Genomic DNA, 21,013 nt, shown 5'->3' with positions numbered 1-21,013 from the left:
GACAAACCTCCCATGCTAATGTGGTGATCTGCTAGAGGGGTCTGTGATTAGGCTTCTGGCCCTGCAGGACTGAAGCTTAGGGGTCAGGCATGTAGCTGCAATCCACTTGCAGCAGAACTCGCCAGCTGGTCTCAGAATCCTGCAAACCTGGAGGAGGTAGATGCAGGTATGAAGAGGGGAGAACTGGGGCTGGGGATATAGGTCAGCTTCTGCTTAGAATACACAGGACTCCTGGGTTTAGTCCTTGACACTGAGAAAATGAGGGGAAGGACTTGAACAGGGGAAATATTGGGGACCAGCAGATGGTAAAGATGGCTGGAGGCATGGCAATGTCCCTGTACTATGTCAGGGACTTAGCTGACTCTCAGGAGGGCTAGGTTACCCATAGGAAATGCTTCAGACTAGCCCTTGTCCTTTCCGGCACCCTGAACTTCTGGGGCAGGCCCAACTTTGTCACGGCTCCCCATTTCCTTCAAGAAGTGCCTTGATGTGGTTGGCACAGCATATGGTCATTTGTCACCCAGCTGTCACCTGCTCGCGTGGTGCCTGCTGCATCAACAAAGGAGGCCAGGGAAGCCTGACGATCTGGGAGCTGTGCCTTAGAACAGGGGATGGTTGGGGAAGGGCCTCTGGTCCCTCTGCATAGCTGTTTTGTGTGTTATGGGAGTTTCTCACTTGCCAGTTCCCCAGAAGCAAAATGTCACTCAGGGGTTTATGTAGCTCTTTGGCTGTAGTCAAACTACCCTGACCCCAAGACTTCCTTTCAAACAGACTTTAATTTTTTAAAGACTTATTATTTTTAAGTCTGCGTGTGCACACATGCACATGAGTGCAGGCGCCTACAGAAGCCAGACGTGTCAGCTCCCCTAGAGCGGGAGCTATAGGTGGTTGTAAGCTGCTAGTCACAGGGTCTGGAACTGAACTCCAGCCTTCTGCAAGAGCCGTGGGTGTTCCTAACCACTCAGCAGTCTCTCCAGCCCCGTCTCTGGCTGGTTTGAATGGGTGTCCCAGGGTGGTCGTGTTGTCTTTTGCTTTGTTCCATGTTGGAGATTGAACCCGGAGACTTGAACAAACTATTCTAGTTTTGATGTGAGCGTTGCTGTTGGGTCTTGTGGGTGATGGTATTTATTTTCTGAGAAAGCCTCTTTCTGTAGCTTAAGCTGGCATGGAACTCACAACCGTCTCTTACTCTGGGAGGGTGTGGAGTAAGGGAAGCATCAATTCCCCCAAGCTTGGGTACATGTGTGTTTCTCTCATGGACCATGTCTAGCCACTTTCAACTGGCAGTGGAACAGGTCGGCTTGGAAATGTGGGCACAGGTTGTGGTTTTTGAGTGGCAGGTGTGGACCTGGCCAGAAGCCTGTCCTAGATGACCCCTTCTTGCTGACGTTGTACTGGGGTGGGACCAGGGATGCTGGTGCAAGGGGAAGCAGGAAAGGAAGAACAATGGGGCCAGGGCCTCTGGGAGATGAAGCCAGACATAGCTGGCAAGTACTTATGGAGTGACTGAATAAGCCCACTTGATCAGCATTAAAGAGCTCTGGTCCACAGACCAGAACTAGTCCACTACTGTTTAAGGAATGAAGGTTCTTGATCTGGTTTTTTGTTTGTTTATGTGTTTGATTGTTTTGTTTTGTTTTTTTCACTTTTAACTGTCAGAGAGGGGAGGGCAAAATATTTTTGTGACACATGAAAATGGTATAAAATTCAAGTTTGAGAGTTACCGAGTGTCATTTGAACATGACCACACCCACTCGTTTACAGTGTCGTCTTGGGGGACGTTTGGGTCATGGCAAAGTGGAAGAAGGGGCCTTTCTGTGCCCAAGTGGGTCTGGAAGACTGCTATGAGGCAGGCCCTGGTGGGTAGCACTGAGGCTGAACAGTAGTACTGTGTGCAGTCTAGAACTGGAGAGCTGTACCAGGCAGTCCTGGAAAGTACCAGGAAAGGGACTGGCTTACATTGCTGAGGAGCCTGAAGTAGAGGCAGGGCTGAGGGGCAAGAGAGGAGGAGGCCTTCTGGGAGCCCCTTACAGGGGTGGGGCTGAGGGGCAGGAGGGGATAGGCCTCCTGGGAGCCCCTTGCAGCTGCTTCTATCCCACTGCTAAGAGTTCGCCCTAAATATGCTCTCATTCCAACTGTCCCCTCTACTCTGGCTGGAGGTACAGTGTGTCTGTGTGTATGTGACCCACACTAGGCGGAGCGGTCCCTGGCATAACTACTGTCCTCTTGCTGGCCCACCTGTGTTTCTAAGTATAGACACAGGCTGCCCTGTGGCTGCTGGTAAGTCCCAGGATACCATCTGATACCCAGAGTGACCTGTGACCCTAGCCATTGCCAGCTGCTGGAGACAGGGGATGGGGACGTATTTGGCTAGACCCTTCCCTTTCCTTCTGCTACAGAGAACGGAGACTAGCAGGCTCCTGCTAATGGCATGGCTTAATTGTCACAGGCTGGGCTGACAATTATCCCTGCTTTCTCATTATTACCAGAAAGGATAATTTAATGTCTCTCGCTGGAAAACATAAGTCATGGTTTGAGGGAAAGCAGCAGAGAGAGCCGAGGAGGCAAGTGTTCCCGCCACCAGCTCGTGGGCCATGTGAGCCCCAAGGCATGTCGGGTCCATGGCTGGGGCATATGGCTTCTCTCAGCTTCTACTTAGCATATTTTATCTCGGTTCAGCAGCTAGAGTGAGTAGCAGTTCTAGAAGCCAATGTGGACTTCTCGGCTTCCATCCCTGCTCCAGCTCTCCAGAGCATAGCAGAGGGAGGTAGGCTTTGTTCTTAGCTTTCAGATGGCCATCTTCTCCAGGTGGGTGGGCAGCCAGGGACCTCTCAAGCCAGAGAGGGTTTCCCAGAGGCCCTTCCCATGAGTTCCCTTTGAGCAGGAGGCAGGCTGATCCCTAACTCCTGTAGTCCCCTAGCATACATGGGAGTGATTCTGGTTTAACAGACTCCCCTGTGCTGTGCTGTCTTGGTGAGTAGGTGAGTCACATCTGTGTGTGAGGTCTGGGGGCTTTGAGTTGTTTTGGCTGAGACTTGATGCCAGGACCACTTCTGGGGGTGGGGGTGCTTGGGAGGCTCCTCTGACTGTGGGGGCTGGGCTGCCACAGATACTTTCTTCTGTTAATCTGCCCGCTTCAAGCATGTTTGTCTTTGGACCTTTCCTTAACATGGAGTCCCCACATCAGGCCTAAGAGATGGAAGACTGCACACTTCATGTGCAGGCTGGCTGGCTCATTGAGATAGCCTGGCCACCAGGGTGCTCACTGCAGTGTAACAGGTCTCATGTGACAGCAGAGGAAGGCTTTAGAAGCCTCTGGTCTCGCTGGGCGGTGGTGGCACATGCCTTTAATCCCAGCACTTGGGAGGCAGAGGCAGGCAGATTTCTGAGTTCGAGGCCAGCCTGGTCTACAAAGTGAGTTCCAGGACAGCCAGAGCTACATAGAGAAACCCTGTCTCGAAAACAAAAAACAAAAACAAAAAAAGAAAAAACAAAAAAAGAGAGGAGAAGGAGAAGAAGAAGAAGGGGAGGGGGAGGGGGAGGAGGAAGAGGAAGAAGAGGAAGATGACGAATGACGATGACGACACAGGCCCTTCTCATCTGAGTTAGTTACCACCAAGTGGAAAACAACCATTCAAAGATAATTCAAAATGCCTTTGCTATTTAAACAGACAGAAGACAGACAGACAAACCAGGGTCTTATGCAGCCTCAAACTTACTATGTACCCATACCTGGCTTTGAAGTACTGACCCAGCTGCTTCAACCTTCCCAGTTGTGGGTAACAGGCTTGGAACACTAAGCCCAGCTTAGTTTTGTTTTTTGTTTTTGTTTGTTTGCTTTTAATGCTAGAAGTTCTGGCACCCTTCCTGGCTTTCTCCATTCCCATAACACTGAGAGCAGTGGGTGGGTTTCTGGTTAGCTTTGTGGCAGAAAACATCTAATCATAAAAGGATGGGTATAGAGATAACTCCACTGCTGCAATTTCTGGGGACTAGGGTTTCCCCCCTCCAGTTCCCCATGTGCCTCCTCGTGCCACGGAGATTAAGTGGTAGAAAGAACCGCCACTCAGAAGTGACAGCAGCAGACTGGTGTAGATGGAGTGCTAGGCACTCTGATACATCCATGTCTAGGGGTGTGTATCCATACCCCTAGAAGCCAGGCAGAAGCGCTGAGTGGCCCATGCTGGGGTTGGGGGCAGGGTGGTGGAGGCTCCAGCACATGGAGGGCTGTAGGGCAGCTCTCCTCTCCAGCATTCCCACTGCCATCCACTGTGATCTTGTCCGTCTCCTAGCACTGTTTTGAATCTGATCATGAAGAGCAGAGACGAGAGAAGACTAGAAACGCTACACTCCTGCCATATTTAAGGGGGGAGCAGCTTGATCCCCAGGCTTCAGAGAAGCAAAGGACACTTGTGGCCAATTTGAAGCTATAGGAAAAATCGTGTCTTCTTTTTACTTTTCTTTTATGTATTAAAGAAAAGGATGCGAACATTTTATTTCTCTTTTTCCAGGAAAGTTAGTTCCCTTGGATAAAGAACAAAGGGCCTTCCGAGTTACTGAGTGGTTCTGTTGAAATGTAGGTAGTGTCGGTAATTCCTCCAGGCTCTGCCCAACAGCTACCTAGCAACAGCTTGCATAGCTGCCTGCCAGGTGTGAACCAACCTGGGGTATAAGAACTGCTTGGCTACCCCCATTATGTATGTGTTCTCTCTCTCCCCCTCTCTCTCCTTCCCTCTCTGCCTCCTTCCCTCTTCCCCTCCCTCTCCCCCTCTCTCCCTCCCTCTCTCCCTCTTTCCCTCCCTCTCCCTCTCCCTCTCCCTATGTGTGTATACTTGTCTGTCTCTCTATCCTCTCTCCATCTCCATCTCCTGTTCTCTCTGTTTTCCATGTGTTCCAGGCTGGCCTCTTCCTCTCTCCTTTCTCTTTCCATCCTTCTCTGGCTCCCTCCTTCCTCTGCCTCTACTCCTTTCCAAATCCCCTTCCCTTCACCGTCAGCTTCCTTCTGTACTAGGCCTGTCACATGGTGGTGACTCCTTGGAGACACCTTGGCCAGCCCTCTGAGGTGCTCCCTCCCGACGCATTCTACTGCCATTTTATAAAACACGACAGGTAGAGATTGGTTATTTTGAAGTAGCCCTCTCCCCTAAAAGGAAGCATCCAAGTTCCAGCTTAGCAATCACCATCATAGGACAGTGGCAGGAGCCCCTGCATCTGACAGGCTGCTATTTAAGTTCTCTGAACTCCTGGAGTTTTAATAGATGGACTGGGTGGTGTGGGCTTCCTGCACTGGTTCCAGTAGAGATAGCATACACAAAGCAGTGGACATATTGCCCCGGCAAATGGGTGGTGGTAATGACTGTAATTACTTTGTTTGAGAAATTGTAAGGGTGGGTGTCTTAGTTAGGGTTTTACTGCTGTGGACAGACACCATGACCAATGCATATCTTATAAAGGACAGCATTTAATTGGGGCTGGCTTACAGGTTCAGAGGTTCAGTCCATTATCATCAAGGTGGGAGCATGGCATCGTCCAAGCAGGCATGGTACAGGAGGAGCTGAGAGTTTCACATCTTCATCTGAAGGCTGCTAGCAGAATAATGGCTTCCAGGGAGCTAGGATGAGGGTCTTAAAGCCCACACCCACAGTGACACACCTACTCCAACAAGGCCACACCTTCTAATAGTGCCACTCCCTGGGCCGAGCATATACAAACCATCACAGTGTGGTTGATGAAGAGGGGATAAAAGGGAGTTACTTCCTATTAGCTTTATTGCTAGGTTGGAAGTTGGGGTTCCCATGCCTGACTCCGTCATTGCCACCACAGCGTATGTCTCTCATCTTCCGGGAACCTGCTGACTCAGCTTTCTCGGCAGTATGTGTGCATGTGGGTGTGTGCCCATGCGTGGGTGTCTGGGTGACCAGCCGAGGACATCCCACCCGAGGTAGAATGTTGCTTTATGTAGTTGCCTTTGGACTTTTGCTTGAGGCAGGATCACCCAGTGGCCCAGGCTGGCCTCCAATTTAAGATCCTCTTGTATGCAGTTCCCAACTGGGATTCCAGGCATGTGCTGTGTCATGCACAGGCATGAGTGCAGTTGTGTGGAAGTAAAGTTCACCCATCCTTGACCCAACAATCTTATCAAGCTGCTTTCCATGGCAAAACGAAGGGGAAGGATGGCCAGGTCGCACTGTGGTGACGAACAGTTGCTGGGAACATAAGGAAGACCGGTGGGCAGGCGCGAAGCTCCTGTGTGTGAACTGGTCTTTTATCAGCGTCTCCTCCCAGCACCGCCCTCCACAGCGGTTTCCTGTGGGTTTTCATGTGATGGAGTGGAAGGATTTCTGACAACCAAGAGTTTTTCTGACCACTGGTTCTTGGTATTGTGTATTTCTTTCTCATTGTGGTGGGAACTGTTGTAAACTATACTGAGAGTCTTGCCAGAGCCCCAGCGGAGACGCAGGTACCTGTGGGAGGAGGGACGTGGCCCACACGAGTCTCCAGGACTCAGTCAGTTCAGCTTGACCCTTGAGTCTAAGGTTTGCAGCGCTGCAAGTGCACCAACAGGGAGATGACTCTTTTGAAATCGAACCTGAACTGAGTGTGGTGTTGCAGGCCTGTGGCCCAGCACTGGGCTCTGAAGCCAGAGGATCACCAGGACTGGGGAGGCCAGCCTGAGCTTTCTGTAAAATCGCTTCCAGCCCAGCTGGGATATAGTATAAGGCCCTACCTCAAAGAAACAAACAAAACTAGATCCAGGTCGCCTTCAGAACCCTTGAAATCCTTCAGGCTCTCTAGACTTACTGATCTGGGGTATGTGGGAACCCCAGTTACTACACATGTGGAAAGTGTTAAAGGGCAATAAGAATGTGGAAGACGATGAAGACAGCGATTGGCCAGTCCAGCCATGGAGGTGTTTGCTGGCTCCCTGTACTTGTTTGTATCTGTGCATAGGGATTACTTCTTTGCTCAGCCCCCGTAACCCCCAGCAGAGGTGGGCACTGTAACCCCCAGAGGCCAGAGGTGTGATCCATTGGATCTTGGGACTCCTAGGGTGGGAGGAAAGGTCCAACTCTGAAGTCAGTCTAACTCAACGTTCACGCTTATATTAGTTTTCTAGTGCTTCGTACTGTTCAGCAATGTCAGGCACTGCCCCTGTGTAAGTTCCCAGCTCTTCAGTGGGAGGATGGCGAGGAGCTCAACCCCAGGCCATTGCAACCGTTGCAACCTTCTCTGCATAGACTCTTACAAAGCCAAGTGAGATGCTAGTCAGGCTAGATAGGCTCTTTTGGGGAAGCTTTGAGGAAAGGATCCATTTCCAAGTAAATTTAGGTTGGTGGCAGAATCCAATTTCTTTTCTTTTTTCTTTTTTTGTTTGTTTGTTTGTTTGGGTTTTTTTTTTTTTTTTTGGTTTGTTTGTTTGTTTCCAGACAGAATTTCTCTGTATAGCCCTGGCTGTTCTGGAACTCACTTTGTAGAACAGGCTGGCCCCGAACTCAGAAATCCGCCTGCCTCTGCCTCCCAAGTGCAGGGATTAAAAGCGTGCGCCGCCACCACCTGGCTAGAATCCAATTTCTTGTGACTTTTAGGGCAGAAGGAATTTCCCTCCACCTTACAACAGCCCCTCAGAGTAAACTGTCAAAAGTTGAATGGGAGAAAAGCCCCACAAGAACGTTACACGCTCAGATTTAGTGCAGTTGTCCCCACTGGCCAGAAGATCCCAATGTTTGTATCTATTTGTGCAGGGAGGGAGGGAGGTTGGCAGTTTTGAGAGGTCCTTAGGGACAGAAAAAGCTTCTTTGTGTTAAGTGATGCTTTTGGAATTTAAGTGAGCCCAAGGGACCAACATTATCTTGCAGAGAAGAGGAAAGGTGAGTGGCTTCCAGTCCCTAGTCATCTTTTCCGAGATGAATGTAGGAATTTTAGGAGAGGCAGAGGCAGTGGTGTGTTACCTGTGGCTAACGCAGCTAAGGACAGTCCAGAGAAGGCATCTCCCCAAAGCATGGGAGAAGCAAGAACAGGTGACAGGGGCCCTGGATTCTGAGCCCCTGTCTGAAACATTTAGTTCATTTCTGTCAAGTTGCCTAGTCAAAGCATTTGGGGAGTGTCATTCAGGCCTGAGCTTCTAGTCTCTCACTGGGTGTCAGCAGCCTACAGGCCACCGGAGAGGCCACCCACATTTCTCCTCGGGTGACCCTCCATCTCCAAGGTCTGCCTGAGTTCTTTTCACATGGGCTCTATGGGGGTTAACCAAAGAAAGCCATTTGCTTTTGAAGGGCTCTTGAGTGTTGCCACGTAATGTTGTCAGGAATGGCACCAAGACTCAAAACTCTTGAGGGGGCTGGAAAGATGGCTCAGTGGTTAAAAGTACTGGGCCGCTTTTCCAGAGGATGCAGGTTTCAGTTCTCAGCTCCCACATGGCAGCTCACAGTTGCCTATAACTCTGGTTCCAGGGGATCCAGCACCCTCTTCTGGCTTCTGCAGGTACCGCTCAGACATGGTACCCAGACACAACAGGCAAAATATCCATACACATAAAATAAAAGTTAAGATAAAAAAGAAATCTCTTCTAAGGTCAGGCATGGTGGCTCATGCCTTTAATCCTAGCACTTGAGAGTCAGAGGCAGGTAGATCTTATGGATGGTTGTGGCCACCATGTGGTTACTGGGAATTGAACTCAGGACCTCTAGAAGAGTAGACAGTGCCCTTAACCTCTGAGCCATCTCTCCAGCCTCCGACACAAAAGCCTTAAAAGTTCCCTAGCCACTTTTCCCTTTACACCCTGAAGAGATTGTGTGTGTGTGTGTGTGTGTGTGTGTGTGTACATGTATCTCTGTGTGTGCATATACTCACCACAGCATGCATGTAGCAATTACAGCCTTATGGGATCCAAGAATAAGACTCATTTTATCATGCTTGTCCTCAAGTTACCCCTACCTGCTAAACCATGTTGCTGGCCCAATCATAGATTTTTTAAAATTGTTATTATTAATGTGTATATATACAATACATGCACATGTGCATACCTCAGTGCACATGGATAGGGACAGATGACATCATTATGGAGTCAAGTTCTCTCCTTTTACCTTTTCTAGGTTCTGAAAATTGAACTCAGGTCCTCAGGTTTGCAGGCACACTTTATCTTAATGCCCCACCCCCACCTCCCACAAGACATTTTGTCCAGCAGTGTTGCCCTCTGAGGCTCATTCTCCAGGTGTAATGTGATCCCAGTGACCTGCAAATTCTCCACCACTGAGCTACACAGCCAGCTCTGCTTCCCCAACCACTGAGCTACACAGCCAGCTCTGCTTCCCCAATCCCTACCCCATTTTTAGACAGTCTTATGTAACCCAGGCTGGCCTCAGGCTTCTTGCGAAGGCAGGAACGACCGTGTGCTTGCCATCCTTCGGCCTCTACTTCCCGAGAGCTAGAATTACAGGCACAGGTTTGCGCATCATTAGATCCTGGGGCTTTGTGCATCCTGGGCACACTGTGCCAGCTGGGCTACAGCCTCAGCCTTCACTTTCTATTATGAGACAAGGTCTCACTGTTACCTTAGCTGGCCTTGACTTCACTTCCTAACCCAGGCTTTGAACTTAGGATCCTCCTGCTTCCGCCTCCCAGTTAGAAGGGATAACAGGCCAGTCTAGCTGACCTATATTGACCAGCTTAAATACAAGTCAGTAAATGCTGTTTGTGTTTTGTTTTGTTTTGTTTTGTTGTTTTATCCTTGTTAAAAGCAACTTAGCTTGAGATGTCTCTTGTGTGATTCAGATACAATCAAGTTTAGAAGAGCTTCCAAAGCCATAACTCCTAACTTTTCTGTACCAAACAAACAAACAAACAAACAGGCTTCGAGGCCCCATCCAGGTTTTTCTGGTGTTTTCTTCTTCCCCTCATCTGCAACCCAAAGGTGGCACTCTGCTCAGCTGCTGTCTCTGCCACCCTGACGGGGGGGGGGGGGGAGTGAGAGAGCTCTGCTCCCGACAAGTGTGGCTTCTAGTCAGAGGCTGTCCGAGACAGCAGCTGGCCCCTGCCACTCAGCTGGGAGGCCTGGCCTCAGAGCGGAGGGCCAAGACTCCCACACTGCTCCCTCAGCCTTCTTCCTGTCCCCTCTGTGGCCCCCCAGGAGATCCCCCAAGAGCTCACACTGGATGCTCTGCTGGAGATGGACGAGGCCAAAGCCAAGGAGATGCTGTGGCGCTGGGGAGCCAGCACGGAGGAGTGCAGCGGCCTACAGCAAGCCCTTACCTGCCTTCGGAAGGTGACCGGCCTGGGTAAGCAATGCCTACTCTGCCCCAGGACTCGATTCTGCCTGTGCTCCCAGGCCTGGCTGGTTCCCTTGGGAGATGGGACTTCTGCCAGAGTCGGCCTTGGGATAGATAGGGGTAGTGTGCTTCGGGGTTTGGGGGTAGCTTTGGTGTGGCTGTTTAGAAAATATACTGGGTCTTGGCCCCTAGGAAGCCTTCTCAGATTCCCCAGGGCCTTGGAGCCCAGTTGGTCTGGTCAGTCTGACCTTAAAAGCTTCAGCCATTGTTAGGAATCCTAGCCTGCCTTCAGTTCAGGCTCTGTGTGCCGCGCCTCCAACATGTACAGGAAGGCATCTGTGTTGCTCCAGCCCTTCCCACTAGCTTCCTGCATTCCACCTCCCTCCCTAAATGGCTTCCCTCTTGCTCCTGTCCTCATGAACGGCTTCAGATCTCTGCTCACAAAGCCACTCTAGTACCAGTGGGGCCTGAACCCTGCATAGTTAGAGAAAACGTGCTGTTGATTGGAGAGTGCACACAGGGCTATCCCGGGCCGGGCCGTGTATACTCCCGCCATTACCACAATCTCCCCTGGGATTATTCATAGGCACTTTATGCCTTTGGAAATGGTTTCCAACGCCTGACTTAATGTTCCCACTACTGCCCAGAGAAGGCACTGACATGAGCCTAAGGAATGGAGGCAGGAAGGCAGGGCTCGTTTAAAAGATCTGAGCTACCTGCTTCATCTCCAGCCTCCTGAGGCTGAAAGGGGAGACGTCTGGCATTATATTCTTTTTTTTTTTTTCCTCTTCTTTTCTTTTTAAAGACAGGGTCTCACTGTGTAGTAGTGCTCATTGGCCTAGAACTCCCTGTCTAGAGCAGGCTGGCCTCAAACTCACAGAAATCCACCTGCCTCTGCCTCTGCTGAGTGTGCCACCATGCCCAGCTAATTTATTTTATTCCCCGAAAGTATAGAGCCTAAGTTCTTTGTTCACGGCATCTGAGTTCCTGCGGTACTCAGTATGTCTGGGGTCCACCGTGCCAGGACACAGCTCTGGGGAAGGGAATTTCCACAGCTTCCTTTCTTGTTCTCTCAGCCGTGAAGCCCCTGTGTCCCTGTGACAGCTTGTGGGCTTCCCATCATCCCACATGACTTCTTCATTGGCCACCAGGGTTGAAAGCAGTCAGAGCATCTTGCTTGCACTCCAGCCCGGTCAGAGCAAGGATGAACTGAGGAGTCAGCCCCACCCCCGGCCTCCCTGTTCCTCAGGTCCCCATCTGTACAAAAAGGCTGCCTCTCTAACAGGATTATTGTGATGGAGAAGTGAACTGGGGGTCACTAAAGGTCAGGCCTATGGAGGGTGGCAAATGTTGCCATCATTTTCCTTACGGTCTCTGGTCTTTTCTTCCCGTATCGTCTAGGCCAGCCTTGAGCTCATCCTCCTTCTGTGTCAGTTCCCTGAGTGCTGTGACACAGATGGGTGACACAAAGCCCGGGTGACACCTGGCTTCTGTTTCATGTTTGTGTGCTTTGTTTTCCTCTGTAAGCAAGGTCTCCTTGGGCATACACCACCACATCCAGCTGACGTTTGAAGATTTTTGTCTTTTTTTTTTTTTTTTTTTTCCTTTAGGGTTTTTGAAACAGGGTCTCTTGCAGACTAGTCTGGCCTTGAACTCACTATGGAGTCAAGGGTAGCCTTGAGCTTCAGATTCTCTCCACCTCCCCACCCCCTTGAATACTGGGATCACGGTGTGTGCCACCTCCCACACAGCTTTCCCTTGATCACACACTGCAGCATTTTTTTTTATGGGAGCTGCCACCTCTTCCCTTTTTGAGGCCCCACTTTGGGGTGGGCAACCCAGCATTTCTCAGTACAGCAGAGAGTGTGACATCAGTGCTCATAGCCTGGTGTCAGCTGAGTGCCATAGAAGGTGCTGTTGGGTGGAGAAGGTGAAGCTGGGAGCAGCGCCTGCTGCTAAGTAATGGTGTCACCTCTGTCACTGTGTCATGTTCTCCCATAGTAGTGGCGCCCCTGAGTGCCTTGTATTTCTGACCGACTCCTTGGCCCACAGGAGGGGAGCACAAAATGAACTCAGGTTGGAGTTCGGCAGATGCACGAGACAGTAGCTTGGGGCCTCCCATGGACATGCTTTCCTCGCTGGGCAGAGCGGGTGCCAGCACTCAGGGACCCCGTTCCATCTCCGTGTCCGCCCTGCCTGCCTCAGACTCTCCGGTCCCCGGCCTCAGTGAGGGCCTCTCGGACTCCTGTATCCCCTTGCACACCAGTGGCCGGCTGACCCCTCGGGCCCTGCACAGCTTCATCACGCCCCCTACCACACCCCAGCTACGACGGCACGCCAAGCTGAAGCCACCAAGGACACCCCCACCGCCAAGCCGCAAGGTCTTCCAGCTGCTCCCCAGCTTTCCCACACTCACACGGAGCAAGTCCCACGAGTCCCAGCTGGGAAACCGAATCGACGACGTCACCCCAATGAAGTAAGTAGGCCCTGTGGCATCACCCTCTTAGGCACATACAAAGGACTGATAAAGTCAACCCAGATAGAAGTATGGAGAACAAAAATAGGTGTCCATCCCTATGATGCAGTTGGACTGAATCCCAACAGATCTCTTACTGTACATACACACACATACACACACACACACACGTATAAAATGGTGCTGTGTATCAGTCAGGATAGGCTAGACTAGGCCACAGTAACAAACAGGCCCTGGATCTCCAGTGCCTCAAGTGTCAAGCTTGATTCTCAGAGGCTAGCCCATCTGGACAGTACTTACTTGGTCACTGGCAGATCACACAGTAAATTCTAGATGTTGTTCATGGGCAGTAAAATCCAGTTGGTTCTCTGTGTTCATGGGTTGCTCCAGAGAATCCAACCACTGAAGGATTGAAAATACTGGGAAGGAAGGAGTTGGGGATGCGGTTTCATGATAGAACACTTACCATATCTCACCACGAAAAGAAAACAGTTGGGGAAAAAAACATTACCTGTGGCTGTACTGAGCATGCACCTTTTCCCTTATCTTAATGTCTTAACCAACAGTAAAACAACTATTTAAATAGCATTTATACATGGTCCAAAGGCCATAAATGTGTGCCTTCCTCCCTAAATCCCCACTACCAATAGCCATACTAACCAAAGCAACCTGACTTAAGAACCTTTCCCCGGCACGCCGCTGTATAACATGGTCAGCATATCCCTTCCAGTGGACATTTAGACCATTGTGGGTCTTGCTGTTTTCTCTGGGTTCTTTTTCTTATTTCCCTGAGGCTTCAGGTGCCTGGCTCTTTGACATGGTGTTCCTGTTCTAGAGGGTTCCCGGGGCCTTAGTGTCCCTCATGGCTTTGTGTGTGCATGAAGGCTGTGTTGGGTCCATTATGTGTCAGACCCTGGATGACTGAGATGATTCTGCACTATGGAGCAGAAACCCAGAAGCTGCCTGTGCTGTGCCCTCTCTACCCAGCTGTGCTGCCCAGCCCGGGTGCCCCCAGATGCAGCTGTAGAATACAGGACAATCACCTCAAGGCCCCAGGTCCACCAAAGAGGCCTAACAGTGGCCTGCAGCCAATGCCTTGTTTCTCATTCTCTCCTAAGAAGAGCAGTAGACATTGTTTTAGTCCCATATTCAGGTAGAGACCGGATTCTCAGGCCAGACCTTGGGATTCTGAGTACATTCCCCTCAAACCCAGCCACCTGGTTCAGCCCTGATAGGGACTCCCTGGCAAGCTCCAAGGGCAACAGAAAGTCCTCACTCCCCCTAGCTGCTGCCTCCTTGGGCAAGGGAAGCTCCATGTTTGCTCAGAACATGTCCCTGCTTGACCCTTCCCGGAATCTACCTTCCAGCTCTGCATGGCTGAGTCTCTGCCCTCCTACCCAGTTCCCTGCCTCTCTAACAGACCAATCCATCCCCTTCTTCCTGGACCTTAGGCACTCATCCCCATGGGCCACGTGACCTAGGAAGACCCTGTTTTCTTGGTGGTAAAAGTGGGGTGAATCTGCTATGTTGAGTGACTAGCAAGGCCTACCCAGGGCTAGGTCTCTGTCCCTTGTCCCAGCCCTTGGCCTGCTCTGTAACCAGGGAGCTTTCCAAGCCCAGACTGAGCCAATGTGGTGACATCACCCCTTGCTCTCCTTTTTGTCTCTCCAGGTTTGGTAAGAACAATTCATTTTCATCCCTTCTGCCACTGGGAGTCATGGTCGAGTCGATGTCCCCATCCGGGGTGGATTTCTCTGAGCACACCTTAGCCCCGTTGGCTGTTCCATAGTCCAGAAGCAAAAGTGTTGGCAGCCACTTCGTGAAATAGCTCTGAGATAGCTGACCTTAAAATGACAGGCTGGCCCTAGCCCAGCCCATGGAAAGTAGAGACTTTGAAAGTACCCTCATGAGCCCCGCCCCAAGCCTGGCTCTACCTTGCCATCTATGTAGTGACCCCTGTGCTCTGGGTGGGGAATGTCTTCCATCTGGACCCTGCTCAAGGCTCAGAACTCCCCTCCCTAGGAGACAGGAATTCCTAGAGACAGCTCCAACCCTGAGAGTACAAGTCCCCCGAAGAAAAGGAGGAAACCCAGGCCACCCTGGAGCCCTGCTTTCCTCCCTTCCATCTCCAACTCACAAACTGTGAGGTCCTGTGACTCTGTTTTGGGCCGTCTGAGTGCCCCAGGAACGGCTAGGGTTTTCTCAGTGGAATAGCGATTTGTTTTTCTACTAGCTAGATGGTAACAGTGTCTGGGGTGAGGCCTGAGGAGAGAGGGCAGGCAGGGCCTGGCAGGCAGTGACAGTCCTGGAGGGAGCTCCTGCACCATCCCAGGAAGGCACAGAAGGAGGAGAAGGTACTGTACTCTCTCTCTAGGGCCCTTCCCAAAGCCTGCATCTCTGACCCTAGGATACCGCTTACCACCAAAGCCTACATCTCTGACCCTAGGATACCGCTTACCACCAAAGCCTGCCTCTCTGACCATCACTACTCATTCTCTGGTGGCTGTGGCGGCCAAGGGCCCAGGGCGGTGAGTCTGTGGGGCTCCCAGGACCAGGATTCCATCCGGACCCAGAGCCGTGCTGCCTGTCACAAAAGGCTGCATACTGTGACCGACATGAGAAATCAGAGGCCAGGCCCTGAGCTTCATGGCTGGCCACTCCCTTTGCTACTGTTTCTCTCAGCTGCCAGCTCACACCTCTCACAGTGCTGTCTTTTGACATCCTTGGCCGCAGACTGAGTGGGGTTGGCCCTGGGAGGAAGTTGAGAGGCAAACAACCTCATGGAGGATGTGCCAGAGAGCCACTGGTGATAGAGCTGTGGGCTCCCTATTGTCAGGAGGGCAACAGAGGCCCTTTTGTCACGATCACAGTTCCTTGTTTGGTGTGGGCCGGGGGTCCTTGTGCTGTCGAGTCTGTGGTACCCAGCCTTAGACAAGTTAGCGTGCCATGAGTACCAGCTGTGAGAGAGAACATTAGGAATAGGGACAGTAGCTGCCCTGGAGGGGTGGGACATTTGTTACCTGAGTACTGTGATCCTTAATTTTGGGGGGGTATAGAGCCCTTTGATATGTTGGATAAAAGTCCACACCATGTTTACCAAACAAAAAGCCTGCAATAGTCTACTGATCAGCCCTGGGGAATTCTGGGTCCCTGAATCTTCTTTGGGCTCAGAAGAATGGGGCACAGGTTGGTCATTTAGGCCGTAGGTCATGGGCAGGGCCCAGCCATTGTTCTACCTCAAAGTTAGCTTTGCCATAAACACTGGTATGAATGCTCTTAGAGGAAGCCATCTTAGGAGAGGGAGCTCTCAGGGGGCCTGCATATGGTAAGCAGAGGGGACCCTCCAAGCCCACGGTCCTCCTCAGCAGAGAAAGGGGAGCAGGGGTCTCTCTACAGGCTCAAGGGATGGCCCGGAAGAGCCACACCATCTCCTTGCTCTTCTGTGACCAGCAAGGACTATCTCCAGGGTGCTGCTGGCTAGAAGAGTGCAGGTGGAGTTGCATGGCTGACCAGCCCCATGCCCTGTGCTGAGGTCAGGTGTCCACCAGTTTAACCAGAATTAGCCAGAATTGAGTCCTAAAGGTGAATGCCCAATGAAGGAGAGCCAGAAACTGGTATGCACATGAGAGTCTCTCAGCTTTGCATCCCCACTGCCTCCCACCAAAGCAGACTGGCCATATAGGCAAGTGTGCCACCTGAAGAGCTAGGCAAAGGACCCAGTGTGAGGGTGATCACACAGCCTCCTGCACTAGCAGGGTCTGGCCCATCTCTGTGTGATGGGTATTGATTCAGTGAAGCATCTCTGTGCATCAAGCCCCATCTAGCCTGTGATCTCTGAGCTAGAAGCTTGCAAGCAGAGGTCAGCTCTACAGAGCCTCCCCGGTTCACCCAATTTGGCTTCTTTCCACCCACAGAAATCCCTCATGGATCCCCACAGCTGGTACGAAGGGATATCGGGCTCTCAGTGACACACAGGTAGGTTCAGCTATGGACAGTACAGAGCTGACCTGGACTCCACAGGGTACTGTTGGGTCTGTCTTGGTTGCTCTTTGCCTCTGGCCTATCTGCTTGGCTTACGACAAAGCTTGAGCTCTTGAATTATTTAACCAGACAACTTTTGGGATTTCTGGTCCCACTTGAGTCTTCGTGTCATCCTGCTGAGGATTAATGCTCTCTCTCCCTCTTCAAGAGACATAGGACCACAGACATGAGAAGAAGCCACAGGTTTTCCGCATTCACCTCATGCCATGCAGGTCCTAAGGCCATTAGGGTCCTCCGTGGAGCGTGTTGAAAATCCATGTTTCTCAATGCAGCCCACAGGCTTCTCTGCCTGGCCGTCTGGATTTATTTTTTATATTTATTATTATATCTAAGTACACTGTTACTGTCTTTAGAAGAGGGCATCAGATCTCATTACGGATGGCTGTGAGCCACCATGTGGTTGCTGGGAATTGAACTCAGAACCTTCAGAAAAGCAGTCAGTGCTCTTAACTGCTGAGCCATCTCTCTGGCCCCTTATTTTATTTTTGAAACAGAATTTAACCATGTAGTCCTTGCTGGCCTGGGCTTACTATGTAGACAGACTGGCCTCAGACTCACAGAGATCCTTCTGCTTCTGCCTCTCTGCCTCTCTGCCTCTCTGCCTCTCTGCCTTTGCCTCACAATTGCTGGGATTAAAGGTGTCCAGCAACAACCTGGATTTTAACATTCCCAGAAGTTGATGTTTGTAAAAGAGTGGCATACCCTGAACTCTTATATAAAAGAGGCCCCTGGAGACCTTTGGTGAGAACCATCGAGAGGTCTGGCCTCAATGCTCATGAGATGAGTGTGCTAGCCACATGGTTCTGGACGGCTTGCAGGACAGTGCCTTGGGTTGCCATGCTCTGGTTGTCCCTGCTAAAGTCTGTTGTAATCACAGCAGGGAACACTGTCAGGGGCTCAAGGGCATTGCAACTTGCCAGGGCCTGTGGTTTCCATGGAAACTGTGGGCTATTTTCCAGCTGTGCTGATGCTGGCCTCAAGTTCTCACCCAAGGGGGAGTTCTAGCTCCCAAGAGTTGAACAGTGCATCTGAGGTCACCGTCACCGAGGCAGAGCCTGAGCCCTTTGCTTGGAGGCAGAGCATCTTCTTGTCCTTGCCAGGATCCGTCAGCCGCTGTCTCAGGGACGAGGATCCCGGGCACGTACGGCTAGGATAGACCACCACCCACCTCTCTGAGTTGCTTTTTTCCAGATTCCTGGACCCACCTAACTCCTGGAGGTGGATGTGATCCCCAAGTGAGACTTGTGGGCGTGTTACACATGGCTGCACAAAGGCTGTCTCTAGTCATTCTGCTGTGTTAAGAGTGTTCCCCTGAAAATGAAAGGGTTGTCTGCGCTTCCCAGGGCTGGCTTTGCGTTTTTGTGCTGGAGGATACCGCTCCCCTTAATCCCATTTCTCCTTCCAGTCTATCTTCTGGTTTGTTTTTGTTTTGGTAAATATTTAGACTGAAAATACCTATGCTCGGAATTCAAGAGGCTTCAAAGGGAAGAGTGAAAATCTCTCACCCCTTTGCCCCTGGCTTCTTACTGTGCCTGCAAACAGGTCACGTATCCACTCAGGGATGATTTATACAGGCACGTGTGTGGGGACGTATGTATGTATGTATGTATGTATGTATGTATGTATGTATGTATGTATGTATGTTCTGCTTCCAAAAAACTGCCCAAATTACAGCTTCATGCTTTGCTCCCACCCACCTTTAAATCCATGTGATTTACATAGAGCAAAGCACACATAGGAGTTTGTAGCTATCCCCTGTGTACAGATAGATGAAGATAAAAACATTCCACACACTGATAGTCATCTTTGGCTTTTCCCAATTTATCTTGCTTCCACCTGCCACCTGCCATTACTCTCTGAGCCTGCTGTCACAGGTGAGCTTTTCCTGTGCTAGACCATCAGCAATGGAGTCGTGTCCTGTTGGACTTAATTTTGTCACCATGCAGTGAGATTTGGAGGTGGCTGCTCGTGTGTGTGGAAATAGCTCCTATCTTCTAACTGCATGGGCTCCTCTGTGGAGGGACAGCACTGTGTTCACCTGCTGGTGGACATGGTTTTCCAGCCTTACTGTGGTACAAGGCTGCAGCAGCTCTGTACCTGTGTATCTCATGACATCTCACCCCAAGGACTGACATGTTGAATAAATACCAAGGAATAGAACTGCTGAATCCGAGGGTGTGCCCACTGATGCGAATTGCTGGTGCCACCCTGGGTGCCATTGACCACACAACCTTTAAGATATTGACAGCAGCTGGGAAATCCAGATGCCCAGGGAAAGGAGCTGTAACCCCCAAGTGCAGAACTCCTGTGGTTCTAGGATCAGGCCAAGACTCCCTTCACGCACTCGGGACCCATCCAGAGGCCCAGCTCTAATCCCCACTCACGTTTCTACCCCCTGCAGGTTCTCCACAAAGTCATGGTTGTCACAGGTGTGCAACGTGTGCCAGAAGAGCATGATTTTCGGCGTCAAGTGCAAACACTGCAGGTGATGAGCAAGGGAAAGCAGGTCCTTGTCCTTTATAATGGCCCTGTTAATTCATTCTTGGCCTCCTGTCACATCAGAGTGGAAGGACTTCCTCTAACCCATTGGTCACAGTACCACTGGGCATGCCAGGTGCTCGAGACTCCCTAGGAGTCACCCTTAGAAGAAAGGAATATTTGAAGTGTGTTTTGAAGGAGGGAGAGGAGTTCCACTAGACCTTGCTCTAGGTAGAGTGAGGTAGAAATTCAAAGGCAAGGAAGGAAGGGAGGACTCCTGGGATCCGAAGGAGTTCTGAAGATATGGGTACCGGATGGGCGGCGACAGAAGCAGAGTTGCCTTAAGACGGGGCAGAGTGAGGGGAGATGGAGGTTTGATACCAGCCCAGCTTTGCTGCGTCGTAGCGTATGGTTCCCGGTGGGAAGGGACATGAGTAGGAACAGTGAGGGCTGACAGTTCGTCATCTGCTATCTGGTTGCCCACACGCCTTACAGAGGGTGTCCTGGAGTCTCAGTTCCCAGCCAGCCCTTGCCCTGATGTCGCTGTGTGACATGGGGTAAGGCACTTGCCCTTTGGGGGCTATGGTATCTACCATGTAGACTTCTGGGAAGCTGGCCCCTCATTATCTGAGCTGCCATGAGTGACTATTGGGCTATTGTCAGGACCGAGGCAGTAGTCTCTTGCAGGTCAGCCTGACTGATTGTGTCCTGATGACTGTCCCTGGCTTCAGAGGAGCTGCTGGTCATTTGCTTATAAAGGAGATCCTCAGCTCCCATCCCGATGTGACCAGCACACGGTGGCCCCTGAGCCCCACCCTGCCGAGCCCTACACTTGCAGTGGTAGAGCAGCCTTGAAACCCATTTCATTAGCAGGAACACTGAGACCTGTGGGTTCTTGGTTAGACCCAGACAGACTGTGTGGCCAGTGCCTGAATGAGGACACCCTTGGGGACCCCAGGGTCCTTGATCTATAGAACTATTCTTAAAGATCAGATTCGGGTCCAGCTTGCTCAGATGGAGGAAGTTCCCTCTTTAAAAGCATGGGAGACAGGGCTGGAGAGATGGCTCGGATCTGGGTTTAATTCCTAGCACCCATGTGGCAGTTCACAACTTGTCTGTGACTCCAGTTCCAGGGGATCTGACATCCCCGTACAGACATAGGCGCAGACAAAAATATTAATGCCTATAAAATAAAAATCATTAAAAAAAAAGCAGGGGAGGTATTTGTGGGGCCGGAGACACCAGCTACAGCATGCAGGACACCCCACACATTGGTGTTGACACTTGTTGAGAGCTTTGGGGAAACCGAGGCCACGGCAGAGTTGTCTGGGTGGCGCTGGGGTGCCTGTCAGAGCACTGACTCTGCCTCCTCTGCAGGTTAAAATGCCATAACAAGTGCACAAAGGAAGCTCCCGCCTGCAGGATCACCTTCCTCCCACGTGAGTACTCCCCCTCTCCCACCCCCAGGAACCAGGGTGCATCCCATGGCATCCGTTCCTAACGGACCCCCTCCTTTCCAAACAGTGGCCAGGCTCCGGAGGACAGAGTCTGTCCCGTCAGATATCAACAACCCAGTGGACAGAGCAGCAGAGCCCCATTTTGGAACCCTTCCCAAGGCCCTGACAAAGAAGGTAAGCTGGGGGTGCCCCGTGGGAGCACTGCCAACCCCAGCCTTGGATTCCCTCCCTCAAAGCAGCCCCCCATCAGGCTCAGTGGGGAAGTGGGACACCATGCCACAGTCCGAGATCTGCGG

At 51.2% G+C, this 21,013-nt stretch overlaps 1 protein-coding gene across 8 annotated transcripts in view; it reads left to right on the top strand.

Annotated features, from left to right (window-relative positions):
- Ksr1 (kinase suppressor of ras 1) overlaps positions 1–21,013 on the top strand; it is a 132,588-nt gene that overhangs the window by 88,435 nt on the left and 23,140 nt on the right. For all 8 annotated transcript variants that reach the window (XR_003838017.1, XM_021177247.2, XM_029483586.1 and 5 more), the window contains 7 exons: positions 10,127–10,274; positions 12,318–12,741; positions 14,413–14,417; positions 16,656–16,716; positions 19,184–19,267; positions 20,638–20,699; positions 20,785–20,891. Coding sequence is in view for 7 of the 8 variants with exons in the window: in XM_021177247.2 (XP_021032906.1) it covers positions 10,127–10,274; positions 12,318–12,741; positions 14,413–14,417; positions 16,656–16,716; positions 19,184–19,267; positions 20,638–20,699; positions 20,785–20,891 (891 nt within the window). In the remaining variant the exon portion in view is untranslated. The remainder of the gene's footprint in view (positions 1–10,126; positions 10,275–12,317; positions 12,742–14,412; positions 14,418–16,655; positions 16,717–19,183; positions 19,268–20,637; positions 20,700–20,784; positions 20,892–21,013) is intronic.

The sequence above is a fragment of the Mus caroli genome, chromosome 11 (genome assembly GCF_900094665.2).
Source record: "Mus caroli chromosome 11, CAROLI_EIJ_v1.1, whole genome shotgun sequence".
Classification (NCBI taxonomy): Eukaryota; Metazoa; Chordata; class Mammalia; order Rodentia; family Muridae; genus Mus; species Mus caroli.
This window is presented reverse-complemented; position numbering and strand designations above follow the sequence as displayed.